The following is a 23,572-nucleotide window of genomic DNA, read 5'->3' as shown; positions in this document are numbered from 1 at the left end:
ACCTTGTCATGCAAGGTAAAAAAAAAAACCACAAAAACACATAAAACAAGGCACGTACTTTAGATTTTTAGTGCTGATTGTGCCATAATCCTGGTGTATTTGCAAAAGTAAATTTGGGCCATTGTGTTTGTTGTGTTCTATGACATTACAAACATTTTTTTTATTGCTACTGCAATAAGAAAGTATATCTATATCTGTTAGCAAGTTATATTGTTGTAGAATACACTTTTACCATGTAACGGACTGTGGTTAATAAGACAACTACTACTACTACACTAAAAATTACAACAAAGTTAGAAGAACCATCAGTTAGTGATTTATAATACTTACAATACTAACAACCAAGAGCATTATCCAGTTGCATCTAATTTGTAGTACTCTTATGTACTGTATTCAGTCATCTCGACTAACATTTTTTAAAATTTATTCTTACCTAGCACAAGAAACCACCACCAAGGCAGTAGCACAAATAAATTCTGAATCAGATAAAAAATGTTTTAAATCTCACAAAGAAATTCAAATTAGGAGCTCTCATGAAGAAAAACAGGAAACCACCTTGAAAACATCAAGCATTACTTTTACTCCATCACAAAGACCACAAGGCCCTGAAAGGCAAAGAAGCAAAGAATACTTTCCGGATGTCATACCTTATGAAGAATTACTAGATTCTTGTGCTGTAGTACCAACGTTTCTTGAGAAAATGCCCCCTAAAACTTTTATAAATGAAGGCGCCGATGTCTCCTTCTTTTGCGTCATAACGGGCATACCTGCACCTTGTGTTATATGGCTCTTCAACAAACTTCTGGTTGATGAGTCTGCAACTTGTCTGTTAAGAAATGATGGCTCACTCTGCAGCTTAAAGCTGCTGAAAGTTCTTCCAAAACAGAGCGGCATCTATACCTGCAAGATAGTTAATGCTGCAGGACAAGCCGAATGCAACACTCATCTGAGAGTGACAGGTTGGCAACTGCATGTTCCTTCCAAATATGACTTCATGCATATCGGTGTATGCAACGAACAAAGATTTACAAAATACATTTAGCAATAGATTATTCATGTCCAAATAAATATGAGGCATGTAAAGGCATGTTCACATATCCATTCACATGATCATTACAGAACTCTATGCATTCACATCACTTCTACTCACATCTTTAAATTGTTACGGCATGTGCTTTTTTATGTCAGTCTGGTTGTTATTTGTCTCAGACACGAATGGGCAAATGTGTTATATGTCTTGGTGGTCTGCAAAAACTAGATTTATTTTAGTAGTTGATTCTTCTGGGGTGATACATTTAATTCTTAAGTAAAATATGTCAATTGTCAGCACCAAATTTTTGGTGTAGCTTATATTATTGTGTTGACGTATTAAGAGACGACTGTTATAAGTGTTGATCCTTCAAAATAAACATTTTTTTTGGGAAAAAAAATTAAACCCCTTTCTTTTATTCTGAATCATGATCTACTTTTACCAAAATTTGCTCATTCTTTGTCTAAAACATATCTTAGTCAGTGTCTTATCATGCAAGAAATCAACTCCAGCCATTAAAAAAGAGCCACAAACTTAATGCTCTTTTTCCTTTTCAGCATTGGAAAAGGTTCTACAGGAGAAAATAGAGCAACAGATTGAACTTGAAGTGAAAGGTACTTGAAAATGTTCTATTCTTTTAAATTTTAATGTTAAACAGTCTGTAGTATAAATGCTAGAAACAAAAACGTCAGTCAAGACAAGGTAATGTAATGATGTGTTTTATTACATTTATTGCAGAATGTGAATGTTTTATCAATTAATTAATTTACTTATGCTACATTTATCAATATTTTCTATTTGATTTAAAATTGAGCATGCTATCAAGGTTTTACATTTTTACAGTGATCTTAGTTTAAATTACTTTTTTAAATTACTTTTAAGATTTCTTTAAAGCTCTCTGTCTTTGCATGAAAAAGTTTCATAAAAATTTCTAAGCATTGTCGCCGTCAAGATGCTCATTTAATTTTTTTTTAAGACCTTACATGGCTTGCAGATGGCATCTAGTACTGTATGTTATCCGTGTTGCTTGCTGTTTTTCTGCTTAACAACCTAAGTATGCGGCTGTATTAGTTCGAATAAACGCCTTCTCATTTAAAAGTAGATATATAAAGGATAGAAACTATTTCTCATTCTTTTCGAAAATGATTTTTACTCACATTCAAAAGGATCAGAAAGGGCGTTTATTCTGCTGTCTGCAAGTCAGGTAAGATTTTAACAATACATTTTAAATCTACTAAAACATTCGGACAGCTGTGCACATACAGAAAAAAGTTACTTAAAATTTTTGAAATTTGCCTGTCTGTTGAAGAAGACATTTCTACAGTTTGAAGAAAGAACAAACAGCGAAAGATTTTCGCGTCAGAATCTTTAAAAAAGAACAAGGTGTTGCGTTTATTCGAACAAATATGGTGAGTGAATATTTTTCTGGATTTGTAGTTTATATAGCATGAGTATATTAAAATTAAAATATAAGTAAAAATTTTAGTAGAAAATTACATATTTAAATTCAAATATTTGAGAAGGTGTGCTATTCTTAAAATACAGGTTTTTTTTTTTTATAGAAATTTTCTTCAGTGAAGAAAAAGTGAATGAAAAGCAAAGAGACTTAAGGGGTGCCTTTTCCGATACAGAGGACTACTTGGATCATGGACTTGTTTCTTCTAATAGATGTGCTAGTCGCACATCTTCAATAGGTTCTTGGTCAGAGTTCATTAAACCATCCTTCACACAAAAGTTGGCATTCCGATCAGTGTTAGAAGGAGAGCCTGCTGTGTTCCGGTGTAAATTGGTGGCCTGCCCAGTGCCAAAGGTTTCATGGTTTCACAACAATAAGCCAATTGGGAAAGAAAAACGCAGGGTGATTAAAACTGAAAGCCATATGCACATTCATTTCTGCAGTTTGTTAATTAAAAATGTTGAAGAGCGAGATTCCGGAAGTTATCGTATATTTGCTATCAACAGTGAAGGCTCGGCTGAAAGCACTGCATCACTACTGGTAGCACTAAAGGAGGAGCAGAATCAAAAATATTTAGACTTTGTAAAGTTCTCGGAGAAAACCCATGAAAGCATTGATTCATTAGTTCAAAAAAAGAGGGAAATCAAATTAAAAGTTGACCTTAAATGTGTTGGATCACCGTTTGATAAATGCCGGGAAACTCAAATACTGCGGAACCAGTATCCTACAAAAGGTATTGTCAAAACAATAAGCTTTGAAAACATTATTTCAGGTGAAACTCAGAGCAAAGGGCAAAGGAAGAAAAAATTGGAAAGTGATAAATTGCTAGATAAAGAAATACAAGTAAAGTTGCAAAAGTTACGGGAGATTAAACATGCCAGGGGAAGCAGAAGCTCAATTTGCTCCTCTGATGTATACTCTGATATAGATATTGAGTCATTTCAGAGTGACACAAGTTTCAACATTGAAAAGGAAAGTTATAAACTAAGCTCATTTTTAGATGTTCCAAAAGAATCTAAAAAAGTGTCTGGGATAGACAACCTTTCGATTTCTGTTCCACAGATAAGGGAACCAACTATTAGTAATGTGGAGAAACAGATAATGGAAGCTGCCATTTTTGATTCATCTATGCTTAAAAGCACAGAAGATGAGACTAGCCTAAATTATAGTGAGAACATAAGCACTGTGAGTAAATGCAATATTAATGAAATTCTCCTTGAGAGTGAACAGCTGAAAGACTCCGCGAAAGACTCTGAACAATCAAAATCTGCAGAATTGTTGTTTAGCCCTGATAATGAATTAGTTAACGTTAAAAATGAGGTTGCAGAAAACATAGACAGTATATTGGACTTAACTGAGCCCATACAACTGAATGAACCCATCAAATCTAAGGTACTCCTAGATCGTTTAGAAATCAGCTATGTGAGTAGTACAGCACAAAAATTCAGCCAGGATGACATTCAATTCATCCAATCACAGCATACATATGATACCTTGGCAGATAATTGTGATGAACTACCTAGGGATAATATTGAAAACGTGTCTGGACTAGACACGCTTCCAGATCCTGTTCCACAAATAATGGAGCCAGTTATAAAATATGTGCCACAATCCATAATGAAAGCTGGCATATTTGATTCATCTATGCTCAAAAGCACAGAAAATGAAACTAGGCTAATTTACAGTGAGAACATTAGCGATGTAAGTAAAATCAATATTAAAGTTCTAAATGAGAGGGACATGCAGAATGACTCTGTAGACAATACTGAACCATCAAAACCTGCAGTATTGCTATCTAGCCCTGATGATGTGTTAGCTAACATTACAAATGAGGCAGTACAAAAAAATGACAGTAGACTGAAGTCTATACAAATGAATAAACCTATCAAATCTAAAGTACTCCAAGATCTTTCAGAAATCAGTTATGTGCGTAGAACAGCACATAAATTCAGCCAGAATGATGTTAAATTCTTTGAGTCACAGAAGACACATGATACCTTGGCAGACACTTGTGGTAAAACGCCTAGGGATAATATCAATTGGATGCCTTTGCAAGCACATGAAGAACAAAAGGACCTATCAAAATTCAAATCTTTTCATGAACAATTGTTACTGAAACCAGCACCAGAGGAAAAAACTGTCAATGAACCAGATTCTATTGAAGAAAAAATTCAAATGAATGAACCAGTTAGATCCAAAATACGACAACCATTTCAAGCTAGTAATACATATCAGAGTTATCAGGAAATGGTACAAGAAGAACATAATGAAATATCTAATAAAGATTTTAAGTACAGTAGAAGGTTTATTCATGAATCAAGCCCAAGAAATTATGAAGAGGAAGACAAAGAACACACGATGGAACATATTTTTATACCTGGTGCACTGAAATTGCAAGAAAATCTTCAACCCTATGGGCACACCATATCAACAACATATGACAAAAAGTATGAAACAAACTTGGAACATGAAATAGATTTAGAAACTGAAGCATTTGGTAACTTTTCCAAATCTCCAACTGTTGGTCAAGAAATCAAAGTAACTTTTCATGGGGATGATCATAAAGTGCAGTTACGTCTAGCTTTTCAAGAAAAACATAAGCAAGAAGCAGAAATTGATTCCAGTAGGCTCCTAACTGATACTAGTGATCTCCAAAAACTGACAAAAGAGAGCCAATCAGAAAAATCTGAACCAGTTGAAATGTATAAGCCTGTTAAATATAGAATTTTGCAGCTGTCATCTGAGAACAAGCCAGAATATTCTAATTCGAAACATATTAAAAAAGAAAAACTAAATTTTCATGATAAAATGATTGAAAACTCTTTCTGTGAGAAAGATATGGCAGTAAATGAAGGGAAATGTCAATTAAAATTTTCAGAAAAAGATCCCACACTACAGCCTTTAAATGTGGTATTTAAGACGTTGGAGAAAGATTTGGACATAGAAGAGTCTGTCCAAGTGCACAAACCAGTCACAGCTCAAATAATTCCAGAAGGCGTACCAATTAATGAATCAGTTATATCAAAAAGTTTACAGAAGTCTAGTAAAGCTACCTTAATATGTTTGCATGAACAAGAATCAGCACCCAAAGAAAAGCTACTAGACTCTGAGAGAGCTAGTGGACAATACAAAAAGGATCAAGACCAAGAAGATTTGTCTCTTCAAAATGAAGAAATTTATGCAGAAGTTGATGCTTTGGCACCACCATTTATTAACACAGCTGATTTTCAAGGTGGAAAAGAAGATTTGGAATTAGCAATGACAGAACATTTAGAGACTGTAAAATCGGATGCTTGTGAAGTTTTACAGGAACAACTTAAGTCAAATTTGATTGAATTGTCCATTCAAAAAACTGAATACGATGAAACCAAGAAGTCTTGTATTGAAACCAAGCAAGAAGAAACATCTTTTCATGAAATGTTTAAAAATATAGATGTAAAAATGCAGGAATATAATTCTGAGATGGATTCATTACAACAGGATACTTATGATGCAAAACATTTAGTTGATGAATCAGAATTAGCCAGTTTTACTGAAATTAATAAATTAGATATACCTAAAACAATACAATGTCCTTATGACTCTGACATGTTGACTTCAATTTCAGATAAATTGCAGCAAGGAGTCAGCAATGAGGAATCTGTTCCTCAAATATCTCCTGTACTGGGAGAAAAAGAGAATGCTATATTAGCACCAGCACTTGATTTTTCTTTTAGTCCATTGGTTAAAGAAGCTAGACTTGCAGAAGTAAATGAACACACTGCATCAGAATCTCAAGATCCATGTAAAATTGTTGAGGAAAGTGTATCAAAAATTCAAGTGCAGCCTCTACTTCTTGATGGGCAAGAAAAAGTGACAACTATAACATCAGAAGAAAGTTTTGAAACTAAAACTTTTTGGGAAATAGAACATGAAAAGGTAGATTTCCCTCCAGATAATGAGGACAAAAATACTATAGTTGAATTTAATGTTGAAGAAGGTTTACACAGCTATGTTTATGATACATTCTTGGAAAAAGATGATGTGGAATTAGAACTGCAAGCTTTAAAGGAAAATGAGTCTGACAGTGGAAAACAAGTGAATGAAGACTCTGAGATTTCTGAAAGATCCAGTAACAAGATGTTTCCATGTCCACCCATGTTTACTCATGATATTGAATATCAGGAAGTGTTTGAAAGTGACTCTTGCACTTTTACCTGTAATTTCCATGGGTATCCTCAGCCTACTGTTTCTTGGTACAACAATGACAGATCTGTGTCCCGGAATGAAGATTTTGTTATAGTTACCACAGAGACAAAATCTACTTTGACATTCTCTACTGTTCTTCCCCAACATGCAGGTTCTATCACATGTGTCATATTTAACCAATATGGAACTGATACAACATATGGCAAACTTACAGTTAAAAGTAGAGAAAATCATTACCAAAATGAAGGTAAAACCTTAGATAAATGTGAAATGCTTATATCTGAACATTTCACCGAAGGTGAGGATGAGGAACTTGTATCACTTGTTGCCAATGCTAAAGAAAAGTCAATCACAAACAGTGGTAATAGGTTCAATCTTCAGCTCCCACAGACCAGTTATGATGTGCCCTGTAAATCAGACACATCATTGTCTGTGGAAATTAAAGTTACTGCCCCGACCCCAGTTCCGGATTTTGAAGAATTAGAAGAAAGTTTCCCTACAGATGAATATGAAGAGAAAAAGCCTACAGACATCAAACAAAAAATCAAGCATAAGTTTACCTTTGGCTTTGAAGCAAAGAAAACAACTAAAAAAAATGAAATCAAAATAGATACCGAAGAAGAGGCCTGTCCTATTCTTGAATGTATCATATCAGAAGAATCGGAACCACAGGTTACATGGCACCAAAGCTTTACAGAATCAAAGAAAGAGAATAAAACCATCTTAGATAAGGAGCCACTAACTGTTGAGAGCAATGTTAGTGCCCAAAAAACAGAAAGCATATCAATGTCTATTGCAGGTGATTCCCAAGATAAGGAGAATCTTTTGCACGGCATCAATGAAACAACCAATAAGCAAAGCATTCAAGATAATCAAATTGACCTAAAGGAAAAAATCCTGAGTCCCGAATCTTCCACCTATGACAGTAAAGATATAACACATGGCAGGGGCAGGAGTGATATTGTCAGTAAAGAAACAGAGATGGATAAAACTATGAGTAGCTTTGTTAAGGACAGTAGTGAAAAAGAAGTCAACAAAGATGGGATCAAACAGTCAACTAAAGAGCAAGTTTTACCACTTTCAGCAACTACTGCGGAAACTACTACTACTACTTCTGCAGAAACTAAAGGTGTTTTGCAGGAGTCAGTATCTGCAGTTTTACAGTTTAAAAGCAATGACATGGTTGAAATTAAGCTTGATGCTGTAAAACAAAATCTAGCTGCAGTATCTAAAGATATTATCAAAGATGGTACAACAAAAGATTTGCCTGTTGCACCTAAAAGAAGACGTTCCTTTATTAAAAGTAAATCCACTATTGACATTGAGAATAAACCTGTGGAATGTAAAGAGAGAGCAGAAGTAAAGAAGGACTTACCAGTAGTGCCCCAGAGGAGACACTCTATCACACGAAGGAATTCTGTGATTGAAACCATCAGCATTGACCAAAGAAAGTTGCAAAACGAGTCAACAAGTATTAGTGTTAAGAAGGAATTACCAACACCCCCTCCAAGACGTCGTTCTATGGTTAAAACTCCAGTGACAGCTTTTGAGCCAAAGCCATTAGAGACAAGACCAATTGAATCAGAAAAAAATTACACAGTAAAAAAGGAGGATAGGGAACAACTAGTTGCGCAAACCAAAGAAGACAACAAATACCGATTACATTTGGATGAGTTAGTTAAAAAAGAAGACATACAAAATTTGAATGAAATTGATGATATTTCATACCTTGGCATTTTTGAAGGTGAAGATATTATAAGTAACGATTATTTAATGTCAATAGTAAGAAATGAAAGCTTTGAATGTGAAACAGTTGAACAGCATATGAATACACAAGAAAATAATCTAGCGCATACTCAAGGTAAAGATTACCTAAAGGATGATGTGGTTACTACTGGAACTGTGGCTTCAGAATGTACTGATGATGTTGCACAACTCACTATACCAAACTCTGAGATTAGTGTACAGTCTGTACCACCAGAAGATGTAAATAGGAAAGACTATCAGGTGGAGGTTGAAGATGTAACTTTTGATACTGTGTATGAATTTTATAAGAATCAGTCTGCTCGACCATTCTCTCCAGAATCTGAGATGTCAATTGGCATTGCTAGTGTCTTTAGTGACGAAGCTATTGAAATTGAACAATTTTTTACTCCACCGTCTTCTGCTGAGCGCTTTTACTCTCCTTTAAATGAAGCATTTCTTACGACTGCAACATCTCCTGACAATTATTTTACACCTGTCCAGCAACTAGTGGAAGAGAGTAGAACCGAGGGTCGGGCATCTCCTGATAATCCAGGCCCTTCACAAATAAAAGATTCTGGTAAAGAAAGAAGGGAGAACAAAGAGGAATTAAATAAAGAGGATCAAAAGCCTCCAGCATTTATTAAACCACTTCTTAAGAAACGGATTTTTGAAAAAAATGTGTTGAGCTTTGCTGCAGAAGTTGTAGGTTGCCCTGCACCAGTTGTTACATGGTACAGGAATTCATTGGTACTTGAAAAAGAGGACAGAATCAAAATAAGAGAAGAAGGAAATAGGCATGTACTAGAAATTCACAACATACAACTTTATGAAGGTGGGAAATACAGTTGTATTGCTGTGAACCCCATCGGAGAAGCCAAAAGTTTTACTCACGTGGAGGTGTTACCTCTTGATGGTAAATCATGCACTTTACCACCTCCTGTAACTCATCAACATGTAATGGAGTTTGATATGGAGAGAGATACAACATCAAGGTCTCCATCGCCTCAGGAAATTCTTTTGGAAGTAGAATTGGATGAAAGTGAAGTTAAAGATTTTGAGAAGCAGGTTAAAATCATAACTATTCCTGAATTCTCCCCTGAAAGTAAAAGCATGGTGATTTCTCTTGATGTGCTTCCTTTGGCTGTTGATGACCAACATCCAGCTATTGACTCACAAGAAAGTGATGATGTCAAGATAAACTTTGAAGTATCTGAAAAACCACCTCAATTTAGTGAGCACATTTCTGATCTAAATGTAACAGCAGGATCAAATGCAGAATTTAACTGCTGTGTAAATGGAATGCCAACACCAACCATTAAATGGTTCAAGGAAAATATATGTTTGACACCAGATTCTATAAGATGCTTTATAAATGATGGAGGAAAGCAAAGCCTTATGATATGTGATGTGAACATGTCTGATGCTGGAACTTACATTTGTAAAGCAGAGAACAGTTATGGAGAGGTTTCATGTAAAGCTTTGTTAAGTGTCATAGATGTAGACGCGGCTACAATGGAAATAAAGAATTCACCTAATGCTTCATTTTTAGATACAGAGTGTGTGACTCAGGTTTATGAACAGAGATTGGATCAAAAAGTTTCAAATGAGAATGAAGAAGAAATAGAAGTTGAGTTTGAGTTTCAGAGCGATAATAATGAAGTAAATAAAGCTGTTGAGTTATTTGCTGTCACTGGAAGTGAGTGTGCAGAAGGTCTTGAGAAATGCTTAAATATACAATTTGATGTATTTGATAAACCTTCTTCAGAAGAAGCTATACAATTTAATGCTAAAGGCTCTGAAAGTTGTTGCTTTGATTTTAAAGTTACAGAATCCCCTCCAAGGTTTTTAATACCAATTTTGGACTTAACACCGTTAGTAGGAACACAAGCTATTTTCAAATGTGTAGTTGAGGGTTTACCAGTACCAGAAGTGTGTTGGTATAAGGATGACAGTTTAGTTCAAGGAGAAAAGTATATACTGGATGAAGAACAAAATGGCTGTCATCAGTTGACAATAAAAAATGTTGCTGCTGAGGATGAAGGCCAATATAAATGTATAGCTAAAAATAAAGAAGGGACTGCAGAAACAACTGCTTCGCTTGTAATAACAAAGGAATGTACTTAGAAACAAATTCTTTTTCCAAACTAATAACTTTGCACTCTATGAAACTTGATGACACATAGTGTCAAATAAACCATCACTGCCATTTTGCCACATGTATTCTTCTTTGTAAGCTTTAATAAAATGGTTAGCTAATATGTCTGTGTTTTCAGTGTAAATATTCATCATTCATTATTTGTTAAGAAATCCTAAAGGTATAATAAAGTATATGTTAAGAAGGCAATTTTTGTGTTTTTGATTTTGTTTTTGTCAGTACACTAAGCTTATTTATGTTCTATGCCTTCCTGTGATCTTGTTTAACTTAGGATCCATGTGATCATTATGCTGTCTTTTTATGAAATAGAGTCCCTATATCTTTTTTTTATTTTTATTGTACTGTGCATTATTTTACAGTTCACTGAAAGCAGACAGCATTGTAAACATTGGATGTTCCCAATATGGTTCATATATGCATAGTATGGTTTATATACATTGTTTACATTGCTGTTGGCATGGAAATCAGGAAAATTGTGCATTACAGAAATAAGGTTTATTTTGCAAAGTTTTACTTATATTATATTTCATGACTAAACTGAAGACCTATACAATCAAAAATGTTGACCTGGAATGTAACATTACAAGTCTGTATTGATAAAAAAAATATATATTTGTTTATTAGTATCTCATTAAATTCAGCTTTCATATTTATGTTTAGAATTGATTGGCTGCATGTTGGGAACCTATTGTTGGGTACTTATTGCTCTTAAATTAAGTTTACAAAATGCATTTTACCCCAAAATGACAGTGTAGCATTTTAACCCAATAGTTGACATATAAATCCCTAAGAGTATCAAGCTGCTTATAAATTGTATTTGATACAACAATGTGAGCCTAATCTCACAGATAGAACTATTAATCCATGTTTGTGCCATCAAATTTCAGATTGGTTAATGCTACTGTTGTGATGGAATCTGTTGTTAATATGGCAAGATATTTTATGATTATAGTTACATCATGATGTACCTTTTGGTAAAGAGTAAATATATCCCATTCATTAGCTTATTTCCAATTCATACCAACATATGGTACGGTAGCACCTGGGTAAATATTTGCAATTACAATTTATCTTTCATCATACAGTTTTGTTCATTTAATAAAATACAAAAATTATGTATAACATTTCATGCCTATTTGTATTTTTTATGGTATTTAGGACTTAAAGTGGTATTTTAACTTCTCCCTTATTCAGAGGATAAGGGATAAATAGAAGGTCCAACCATTGTCAGCTCTCCCCCCCCCACCCCACAAGCCAAAATGGTGCTAGACTTATTTGCTTCAAATTGAATAGCGGGTCAGCATGAGTGCTGATGCTCTATTAAAGGAGTACTCTGGTGCCGACTATTCCTCCTCTATTTGTGCCCTGGTTGAAAAAAATGAAAATAAACTTTCAAACAGCTTCCTGCATTCCCCCGGAATGCTTCTACAGCTGATAAGTCCTCCAGTCCTGTCTTCTTCATTATTTCATGTGCACAGATCATCCCTATCAGCGGCCGCAGCGATGTCGCACCTCAGCCGGTGATAGGCTGAGCTCGGTGTGACGACCCGTACACAGGAAGAAGGCAGAAGCCATACCAGGAGGACTGTAGCAGCGCTCCGGGGGAACGCAGGTAGGTAAGTGAAAGTTTTATTTCATTTTTTTTCCAGCCCGGGCACATCGGAGGAGGAATAGTCAGCACTAGAGTACTCCTTTAATTATCTATTGAGCCACCAGACATAGAGGAGTATAACACGTGGTTATCTATGTTGGCTGCAGAGACTTTGAATGGAGCCACGACATACCTGCTGCCCCATCTCTCTATTAAAAACAGATGGGTCAAAGTACAATTTTGGAGATCACAGGGAGCCCAGGGGTTCGAACCTCCTGTGATCTCTCATTTTCTATTCTGTAGATAGGGGATACACTAATTCAAGTCAGAATACCCCTTTATTGGAAAACTCTTTTAAAACACTTTTTTAATACTTTGCTTTATTATAACATATACAATTTTTTTTGTATTAGCGACTGTTCAGCCAGAAAGGTAAATTCTGAATTCTGCTGGATTTCGTTTACCAGAGATCTGTGCATTGTTAAAGGGGTACTCCGGTGGAAAACTTTTTTTTTTTAAATCATTTGGTGTCAGATTTGTTAATTACGTCTATTAAAAAATCTTAATCCTTCCAGTACTTATTTGCTGCTGAATACTACAGAGGAAATAATTTTCTTTTTGTAACACAGAGCTATCTGCTGAATCACAAGCACAGTGCTCTCTGCTGACATATCTGTCCATTATAAGAACTGTCCAGAGTGGAAAAAAAATCCCAATAGCAAACATATGCTGCTCTGGACAGTTCATAAAATGGACTGAGATGTCAGCAGAGAGCACTGTGCTTGTGATGTCAGCAGAGAGCACTGTGTTCAAAAAAGAAAATAATTTCCTCTTAAGTATTCAGCAGCTAACAAGTACTGGAAGGATTAAGGTTTTTTAATAGAAGTAATCCACAAATCTGTTTACCTTTCTGGCACCAGTTGCTAAAAAAAAAAGTTTTCCACCGGGGTACCCCTTTAAAGCTTAGATAACATTCACAAATTTTGACCTTTGCTGTTAGATCAGATGTTTGACTGCAGAATGGAGCTAAGCTACTGTGCAGTCAGAATGAAACTTTCAGAATTGAAAATAACTATTAAAGCAGATCGGTGTATGAAAGAATGTATTAAAAAAGGAATGTAATATGATTCGAATTTGATGCAAAAAGAGCTATGCAAAGTATTTACAAAGTGACTCAAGGGCACAATTTTTTTTTTTTTTATATTGAATTTTCTCTTTAAATTCAATATTTCTCTTTACAGTAAATTTTCTCATTCATACAGTATTTCTTAATTGGCCTCAGTGAAAAAAATAACTATAAAGAACTATTTCCTATTGATAACCCTAAATCACTAATGTTTTGTTAAGGTGTTATTGCTAAAGGAAGTAATGAAATACAAATTTTTATGCGTAAAAGGTCCATAAGTTTTTTGTGGGAACCATGTAATTCCATAATGCATGCTTTAGACAATTCTCCTCACCAAAAACAGTAAATAAGGGTAAACCAACTTGGAAAACACCAAGACCTATCATCTTTTAATGTGTAATCTGTTTACTATTTATTTAGAATATTCATGGCATAAAAAAATCCTTATTAAAAAAATGCTTTCTTTTTAATTACATGTGAGAGAACGTTCTCACATTGTACACTTCTTAATAGTCGATGGGAGCCAATTCCTGGCTTACAGTGAGACACTGCAACTTGCCCCAGAATGCATGCACTGCAATTAGGGTGAATGTCCAAACCAGTGATTGCCCTGCGTTACAGTGAATGTGGAAGATCTTGCATTACCTAGCTAGATCTCACTGTAAAAATAGGATTTAGCAATGCATTCTTGGGAAAGCCGCAGCACCGCAAGGTAAGTTGGGAACAACCAGCAGGACTGTCTCTCACTAAATTGTATGGCACAATACAGTATATGTTTTTTTTTTTGTTTTTTGTTTTTATTTACTTGTACTCATTGATTTTTTGTTTTTTAGCCATGCAGATTGTTAATAAATAATAATCAGATTATACATTACCCAGTGATTGGTCCTAAATGTGGTTATTTGTTTTATATGACAAATGTATTTTATGCATTATATCTAAACTAAATAGGGATATAAATCACATTTGAAATTTAGATTATAATAATGAACAATTTGGCATTGGATATATGGTAATATAATACTATTGACTTTTTTTCATGCAGACGTGTCTAGTTCTTTTGTAATATCTACAGAGGAGGAGACAACAGAAACCTACAAAAGCAACCTGAATTTAAAACCTAATGCTAGAACTCTTGAATCTATGCCTGAATCTTCATTATATTCAAGTAAACTGGAGATTAAAAAAGAAACTAGCTTTCCAGTCTTTATACAGCAGCTGTCATCAGTGGAGGCTAAAATAGGAGATGTTGCCAAATTTTCAGTCATTGTTAGTGGGTTTCCCAAACCAAAAATTCACTGGCTGCATAATGGAATCATATTGACTTCTTCTGAGACTTACAAATTTGTATATGATGACAATGAATACAGTTGCATTATTCCTTATGTAAATAATGATAATGAGGGAGAATATACTTGTATTGCTACTAATGCCCATGGTGAGACTATGTGTAGCTCATATCTCACAGTACACAGCAAGGAAATCAGAAAACAAAAAGATACAAAACTGGAGCTGTATCAGTCATCAGATAGCAAAGATATGTGCTTAGCACCTTCTTTTGTAAAACCCATAGAGACCATTAGGTGTAGTCAAAATAACAAAGCAACATTTAGCTATAAAGTAATTGGCAATCCAAGTGCTGTGGTCCAGTGGTTTAATAGTAATGGCCAGATAATTCCTGGAACACGTCACACAATTAACCATAGTGAGGATGGAACTGGTTTTTTGACAATTCACAAATGTCAGCAGACAGATAATGGTTCTTATAGTTGTAAAGCATTTAACAGCTTTGGAGATGCGTCTTGTAAAGCTGATCTTATAGTGGACAAAGAACTAAGTATAAAGGCTACAAAGTCTTATAAGAAATCTGCTCAGGAGACCAGTGAAACACGATTATATGCTGTTAATCTAACTGGCGATGCATGGGCTGGACTACAGGAACGTGATACAATGCTGTATACAATTGGCACTGAAGGGAAATACTCTGTAGAAGGGGAAGAGGTTGATACAGTACAGGAATTACTAGCTGTAGAACAACAAGCAGAATATCATGTATCTAGGGAAAAGGAATGCATACCTTTAACAGCTTCTGTAGTTTCAGAAAATGTAATTGAGCAACATGATAAAGAAATTGTAAGCCCTTTCAGCAAAGAGGTAGTTGACTCTGAAATACAGCCCTTACACATATCTGTTACTGAAGAAATAACATCAGCACTTAAGGAATCTGAATTAAGTGATACACATCCCAAAACAGAAAGTGTAAATATAAAAAGTGAGAAAAAAATGAAGTATTTTGCAGTTACAGCAGAAGCAAAACATATAATATCCTGTGATACAGAGCAGATATTTCATATTCATAGTGAAGAGTTTGATGAGGAGCAATTCTTACGACAAGAAAGTCCACAACTTAAGGAGATAGATGTGTCCCATCTGTCTATGAGAGCAGAGACAGCAGCGATAGATCCTTTAGTAATATCAACAACAGATTCCCAAAACATCTTGATCAGAGAACAAGAACTTGCTTCTAAACAAAGTAAAGAAGCAAAGGCTATTCATATGAAAGAAACATTTATATCAAGTAGTTTAGTTTCTGAAGAAAGAAAACAGATTCCATATGAACACACTTCACCAATCCCAGAAAGTGAAGATGGACACAATGCAGAATTCCATGCAGAACAGAAGCAACCTATTAATGTACATGTTGTAGACTCACAGGCACAGCTAAGAAGTGAGGAGCCCATCTCTTTTGATATTCCATCTGAAGACCAGGCAGAGCTCACCAAAAGCCCAGTTCTACTACTCTCTTCACTATCTGATGAAAGACTTCCCATTTTATGTTTAGATACTGGTTATGTAGAACCTGTTAGTGAGGAAATAAAATTGAGCTTTTCCAATGAACAGTCACCACTTTTACATCTGCAAACTATGGAGTCAGAATTAATGATACCCAAAGAACAAGAACTTATCTTCAAAGATCCCAGCCCACATACTGCATTAAACAAAGTGGAGAAAAGCTACAATTGTTGTTTGACTATTGAAGACATAAACATTTTTTCTGGAGAGTCTGTGCAGACTCTGCAAATAAGTCCAGAAAGTGTAACATCTTGTAGCGTCTTGGAACGTGAACAAATAAAATTAGCTAATGTTGTTGAGGACTGTGTTCTGCTTCCAAAAGAAGACCTACTTATATCACAAAAAGAGCAAAGAGGTAGCCTACAAAAAGAAGACTCCCAACCTGTAATGCAACTATGTACTACAGATGAATGTCGGACCATTGATGAGGGCCATGATAGTATTGTGCCAGATACTGACATGTTTACATGTGATATATTAAATGAGCGTAAATTTCCCTTGGAAATTCATTGTGTTGAGAATCATGGTATTACAACAGAAAGTGCTACACTTTTAGATGAAGCTCAGCAAGATTATGCTTCAAAGATCCAGGAAGGACAGTCAATACGATTACCCTTAGTTTTTGAGGAAAAACACTCAATACAAGAGGAAAATATAAAGATGATAGAACAATCAGACACAGAAAATTTAAATGTAGAAATTCAAGTACATAAACCACTGGATGCACCTGAAGTGCTTGATCTAGAAACTTTTACGAAAGAAGAGTCTTCTTTCTCTGAAGTTCCAAAAAGTTTTAGTCTTGAAATTAAAAGCCATGTTAAAACTGCCTTATATTCAGCATTACAAACCAAGCCACATATCTTTTCGGCAGAGTCTGTAAAATATTTGCAAGATATTCATGTTAGAAATATTCAAATAATGAAAGAATCAAATCATATCTTATGCACATGCGTGATCACGACAAGCAGTTTTGCAAATGAAGAAATTACTTTGTCCCTTCCTAATCTTTATCCTCAAAAGGCTGACCTTAAGTCTGAATTAAAGGCTGCATTATGGGCTGTATTATGTGAAGAGATAGACAGTTTGGAGTGTGTAAAACAAGAGAACCTTGGTATTGCCACTGATAAAGAAATTACACAACTTGATATATTGACTGAGGCAGGAGTATTTGAACATATATCTGCTAAAGAAATCTCCAATATTATTTTGTTTAACACTGAAATAAAGGATGTAGGTGCAGCTCAGTACACAGATGAGCTTACCTTTTCAACAGAAACATTTCAGGGACAAGCAGAAATAGTAAAAAAATTACAGAAACCTGGGGAAATATATGAAGAAAATACTCCACTGATCAAGCAAAGTTTAATAGACAGTGCTGCTGATGAGGGTAGCCTTGTTACTCTTCAAACAACTATATCCAATGCTAAGTCTGTGAAATGGTACTACATGGGTAGATTGTTGTCTTCAGGCATAGAGTTCATTTGTTCAGAAAATAATGATATCTATACATTAGTAATCAGCAAAGTACACATGGATTTACACCAAGGAGAGTACACGTGTGAGGCTTTGAATGACGCTGGCAAATCGACAACATCTGCAAATCTCACAATAGTTAAAAGAGGTTGGATTATGGGGATAATTGAATAACAATTGTCTGCTAACATTCACATACTCAATCACTATGTGTGACTTTTCACCAATACCTACACTGTGTTACTAAAATAAATTAAGCACCTACTATTTTACAGTTGTAGCCTTTTCATAGCTATTCCTTGCCAATTAAAATTAATATCTTTCCCATAATTTGTTTAACTATTTCTAATTTGTCTAATTTAGGGCCGAGTTATTACCCTTTCAAACTAAATACATTGAATCAAGTTATCAAAACCTAATACAATTAAATATATGATGGGAACTAAGTGGACAATGTTTTTACTGTGAGGAAAAAAGAAAAAGGCAGATATTGGAAATATTGACTTTTAACAGTCAGGAGCTCAGCCTTCTGGAACTATTAACATGATAATATATAAAGACTGGAGATTAATGTGATGGTCTTAAAAAAAAGATGCTTTGAAGTAGAATGTCCAAAATTTATTAAGAGGCATATACTTCATAATACATTTGGCCTGTCTTTTCACTGTCTGTGTGCCACAAGCTGAAGTCTATTGATTTATGCTATAATTTACATCAGTTTTCTGGTGTGACCATTAAAAATTCCACTAAGCTGTTAGATACCATGCTGTTTCCACCAAAATCCATCAAATCTTTGAAAGTGAGCAATGCAAAAAATTGCTATCTTTTTTTTTTTTTTTTGAGAAACATAGAATCGGCAGATAACAACCACTTGGACCCTCTAGCCTTCCCAATAATCTGAATCCTATCAATAGTCCCTGGCCCTATCTTATATGAAGGATAGCCTTATGCTTATCCCCTGCATGCTTAAACTCCTTCAGCTACTACTTCTGCAGGAAGGCTATTCCATGCATCCACTATTCTCTTAGTAAAGTTATACTTATGTATATTAACTCTGCCCTAATTATTCTTCTAACAAAAAGTTTAATGTTCCAAGTGATTTTCTTTCTGTTGATAAAGTGACAGATTATTATATGATTATCAAAAGCTGTTTAAAAGAAAACTTTTTTTGAAGATAATAACTTTTTGTCTAACAGTAGAGAAAAGTTTTTTTTTAGTAATATTCATTGAAAATGAGAAAGGCTAAAAAAAAAAGCAAAGTGTAGCCACAGTAATAAGTAGCCAATTGCACAAAAACTGTTCTTAAACAGTAAAATAATTTCTTACATTTTTAAGCCTGACCTGACTCTATTAAATACGGACATATTATGCTGGATTACACTTTACGAAAAACATTAGGTTCGCAATGCTTGATAGTATATTGGCAATTTTATATTCAAAAGTAAACAGCTTTTGATAACTTTTAGTCAAGGTAGTTTACTTAGTAATACTATATTAGAATAAATCTAACCCTAATTATATCTGTACTTCATCCCCATATCCACAAATCATTGTATTGCATAGTTCACTATTCTGTAACATTTTATACCATTGCACATGTCAATTTAATTATGTTCTCATCTCCTTATTCGAATCACAACTATGAAATATAGACTTAAATGCATGCTGTAAGCACACTTGATCTTTTCCACTGGTAGGATGATCTAATTACTTTTTCATTTTCAGCTATTTTTCACTGTGACATAATAAATCACATTCTTGTGCATGTACACATTAGTCTGCAGTAAAGCTGCAAAGTCATGTCATTTGCTGAGCACCGCTAACCATTTCCTTTCATTTATGCAGCCACCCTCTATTCACTTTTCCTGGATTGTTCACTTTTCAATCATTTTATTCTTAACTTTTAAAGTATATTTTTTACATAGTGACTTACCTTGTTTCCCCCCTCCATTTTCCTCAGCTCCTGTACTGAAAAAGAGGATCGAGTCATTGGAAGTTGCAGTTGGATACTCTGCTTTCTTTACCTGTGAGACAGAGCCTACACAGAACGTCAGATTCCAGTGGTTTAAGTCTGGACGGGAAATTTACGAGAGTGACAAATATTCTGTGAAGACTTTTAACTATGTTTCTACTCTGGAAGTTCTCAGACCTCAAGTTGTTGACTGTGGAGATTACACCTGCAAGGCTTCAAACCCATTTGGTAGTGTAAGCACCACTGCAACATTGACTGTAACTGGTGAGTAAATGACAACACCACATTATTCCCAAATCACTTTCTTATTTTTCACCAGTTAGACTGGTGAACTAATACTATCATATTCCACAAATGTCTTACAAAAATCTATAAACATTGGTAATATTGCAAGATTTTACAAAATTTGAAAAACACATTGGGCCTCATTTACTAAGCTGAAACCGACCAGTTTTTGTCTGGTTATTTTGTCTGAGACATGTCTGCGCCAGTGTGTGACAGTGTGCGCCTGAAAAATCCGACAAACCCGAAAGGGTGCGTGGTCTGTCGCAAAAGGGGGCATGGCCGGCAAAAAAAGGGCATGGTTTCAAAACCCGACCGATTTACTATGGAATTTACAGAAAATCCTGTGGGTAAATGGCTGGAAATTTCGACCTAGAAAAAGCTGGTCAGAAAATGTTCCCGACTTTTCCCAATAGTGAATAGAGAGGAATAGAGAGGAATCCTGCACTAAACAACTTTTCCCACTAGTAAAAACCCAAAACTCTTTAAGTAAATGAAGCTCATTATGTGTGTTATAAAAGAAACATAAATTCTTCTTTATGGTCTTTGCAGATATTATAGTATTGTTATGGAACTTAGTTATTTGGAATTTTTAATTTAATCAAGACAAAAAAAAACATTTTTGGGAAAAGATTTTTCTTACAACAAAACAAAGAATTTGTGATTTTTTTCAGTAAATATTGGAAAAGGTAGTATGAGATTCTGGGCTATAAGAATATACCTTTATATGCACTTTATTTCTTTTTATTAAAGCTAAAATAGTCGCTGGGGAATTACCGTTAATCAATTCTTGGGTTAGTCTTTTTTTGTTGATCATTCTTATCTGGCAACTTTTCCTTAAGCTGTAAAACAGATTGGGAATTTCTACTTTTATTACAGTTTATTACAGATTTGATATGACTTTAAAATATTTTCATAATACTGAACCTTGTATTCTTCTTTGCAGAAGCCTTTCCTCCTTCTTTTATAACCAGACCAGAGTCTATTACCTCTTTTGTGAGTAAGAAAGCTAAATTCCAAGCTACAGTGTCAGGTACTCCAGTCATTGATGCCATATGGCAAAAAGATGGTTTGCCTATCTCACCCTCAGAAAACTGTCAGATCTCAGCTGTAAATAATAAACATGTTCTAGAGTTCTTAAGTCTTACCACTACTGACAAAGGCACATACTCTTGCAAAGCTTCAAACAAGTTTGGAACAGATACCTGCCAAGCTGAATTAATAGTCATTGACAAGCCACATTTCATCAAAGAGCTTGAACCTTTACGTTCCGCGGTGAATAAAACTATTCGCCTTGAGTGCCAAGTGGATGAAGACAGAAAAGTGACGGTATCCTGGACAAGAGATGGTCACAAGCTTCTTCCTGGGAAAGATTATAAAATTTATTTTGAAGACAAAGTAGCTTCTCTTGAAATACTTGTGGCTAAGATAAAAGACTCTGGAAATTACGTGTGCACTGCTACCAATGATGCAGGAAGTAGCTCAACTTCTTCAGTGGTGACTATAAGAGGTAAGAGACATTGCACACTTCACAAAAAACATGACACATATGTCAGAATAATACAATCAGGTGAATATTTTCCTTACGAATGTATATACAGGGCACTTACTTATTAGGTAGCTTTGAGAGTAGGCAAATTAGTGGCTAGATTGTTTCCTTTTTTTCTGTCTTTTGTCTGTACCACAGATTTAATGTTTGTAAATGTCAGTGTGAAAGTATGTGTTTTTTGGACAGTATCCAAGCATTTTTGAGTGACTTGTGGCTGAACAAAGCTAATGCATAAATGGCTGAATGGGCAAGCTCCGACTCTTTTATCTAGGTCTCTTTTTATTTGCAACAAAAATCTTATTTCAGCATCTTCTCTTTCTAAAACTCTTTTTATAGAACCACCATCTTTTGTGAAAAAGGTGGAACCATCTTATTTGCTAAGGCAGGGTGAATCTGCACATCTTCAGTGCAAAATCAAAGGGTCACCGGAAATCCATGTGACTTGGTACAGGAACAATACAGCTATTATCCAAAATGATATGTATACATTGTCTTTTGACAACACCAACACTGTGCTAGATATTACCAACATGAAGGTAGAGGACAGCGGAAGCTACACTTGCGAAGCACTTAATGATGCTGGATCTGAAAGTTGTACTTCAGAAATTATTGTTAAAGGTTTGTTTCTTATTATTGCTAGGTTACTATTTTACATAAACATACTTGTGCGATGGTAACCCATTTCTGATAATGTAATACTTTTCTAGAACCCCCTTCTTTCGTCAAAAAGCTTGAACCAGCAGAGATAGTAAAAGGATCAAATACTGCTCTTCAGTGTGAAGTGTCCGGTACTGGACCTTTTGAAATTAGCTGGTACAAAGATAAGAAGCAAATACGAAGTAGTAAAAAGTACAGGCTGATATACCAAAAGTCTTTTGCTACTCTGGAAATCTCTTCATTCAATAGTGCAGATGTTGGTGAATATGAGTGTATTATAGCCAACGAAGTTGGCAAATGCATTTGCAGTGCAACTTACAGACTTAAAGGTTAGTATCTTTCTGAAAATGGCTTTCTGCTCTCTTCTAACATCAATACAACTCTTTATGGCAAAAAAAAAAAAAAAATCAAAAACATAAAATATTCATAACCCGTGAGAAACAAAGCACAACATTTTTTTTCTTAAAATGCTTGTTAAATCCAGAACAACTAGGTGAGAACTCAATAGAATTTTACAATTTGACTATACATTACATGCTTCTATTGGACCTAGCTTCAAATATGTATTAAAAGCATAGAATAATATACAAATTCATTCTAGAGAGATGACTGCACTAATTATGGAGATGAATTGTGACACTAACCCATAGTATCACTTATATCTCTCCTTACTTTACTAGAAGGTAACCTTATTAGTGGTAACTGGAAGTAGGAGTAATAGGTTTAGCTTTATGTGTGCATAAATTAGGAATAAACATTAACATCATGCTACTCTTCCTTAAATCAGAACCACCATCATTTGTAAAGAAGATTGAAAACGTCACTGCTGTAGTTGGCAATAACATTTCTCTGCAAGCTGTTGTAAAGGGGTCTGAGGTCATCACAGTGACCTGGATGAAGGGAAGAGATGTTGTCCGAGAAGATGAAAAAGTGAAAATTACATTTGATAATAGTATCGCAACTCTGCATATCAGCAATGTACAAATTAACAGTGTTGGAAAGTACACTTGTGTTGCTGAAAATGATGCAGGGAGCCAAACTTGTTTTGGAGAGTTGGTGGTAAAAGGTCAGTTAGTCATTGCCTATTTGTATAATAACTATCGAGATACCAGTCCCCATTTCTTACCTAACAAACTGTGTTTAACTTTATTTTAGAACCTGCAAAAATAGTTGAGAAAGCTGAACTTATCCAAGTGACTGCAGGAGACCCAGCCACTCTAGAGTGCACTGTGTCAGGCACACCAGAACTTAAAGTAAAATGGCTAAAACAAGGGAAAGAAATAACTTCTGGTAAAAAGTACAGGATCAGCTTTAAAAATAATGTTGCTTCTTTGAAGTTCTACTCTGCTGAGATTCAGGATAGCGGTGAATATGTATTTGAGGTGTCTAATGATGTGGGTAGTACCAGCTGTAAAACCACCTTTACCGTGTTAGGTCAGTATAAATTATAAACTTTAAAAGACCAGTAGTGCAGATCTCTAGTAATGCAAGTGA

At 34.9% G+C, this 23,572-nt stretch overlaps 1 protein-coding gene across 1 annotated transcript in view; it reads left to right on the top strand.

The window, feature by feature from the left end:
• TTN (titin) overlaps window positions 1–23,572 on the top strand; it is a 287,825-nt gene that overhangs the window by 77,453 nt on the left and 186,800 nt on the right. Inside the window, exons 42-49 of the mRNA XM_056536637.1 lie at window positions 1,588–1,644; window positions 14,338–17,766; window positions 19,579–19,854; window positions 20,819–21,382; window positions 21,758–22,039; window positions 22,129–22,407; window positions 22,866–23,144; window positions 23,234–23,512. Coding sequence (XP_056392612.1) covers window positions 1,588–1,644; window positions 14,338–17,766; window positions 19,579–19,854; window positions 20,819–21,382; window positions 21,758–22,039; window positions 22,129–22,407; window positions 22,866–23,144; window positions 23,234–23,512 — 5,445 coding nt within the window. The remainder of the gene's footprint in view (window positions 1–1,587; window positions 1,645–14,337; window positions 17,767–19,578; window positions 19,855–20,818; window positions 21,383–21,757; window positions 22,040–22,128; window positions 22,408–22,865; window positions 23,145–23,233; window positions 23,513–23,572) is intronic.

This window comes from Hyla sarda, chromosome 8 (genome assembly GCF_029499605.1).
Source record: "Hyla sarda isolate aHylSar1 chromosome 8, aHylSar1.hap1, whole genome shotgun sequence".
NCBI classification, from domain to species: Eukaryota; Metazoa; Chordata; class Amphibia; order Anura; family Hylidae; genus Hyla; species Hyla sarda.
Note: the sequence above shows the minus strand (reverse complement) of the source record. Positions and strands in the feature narration are given on the sequence as shown.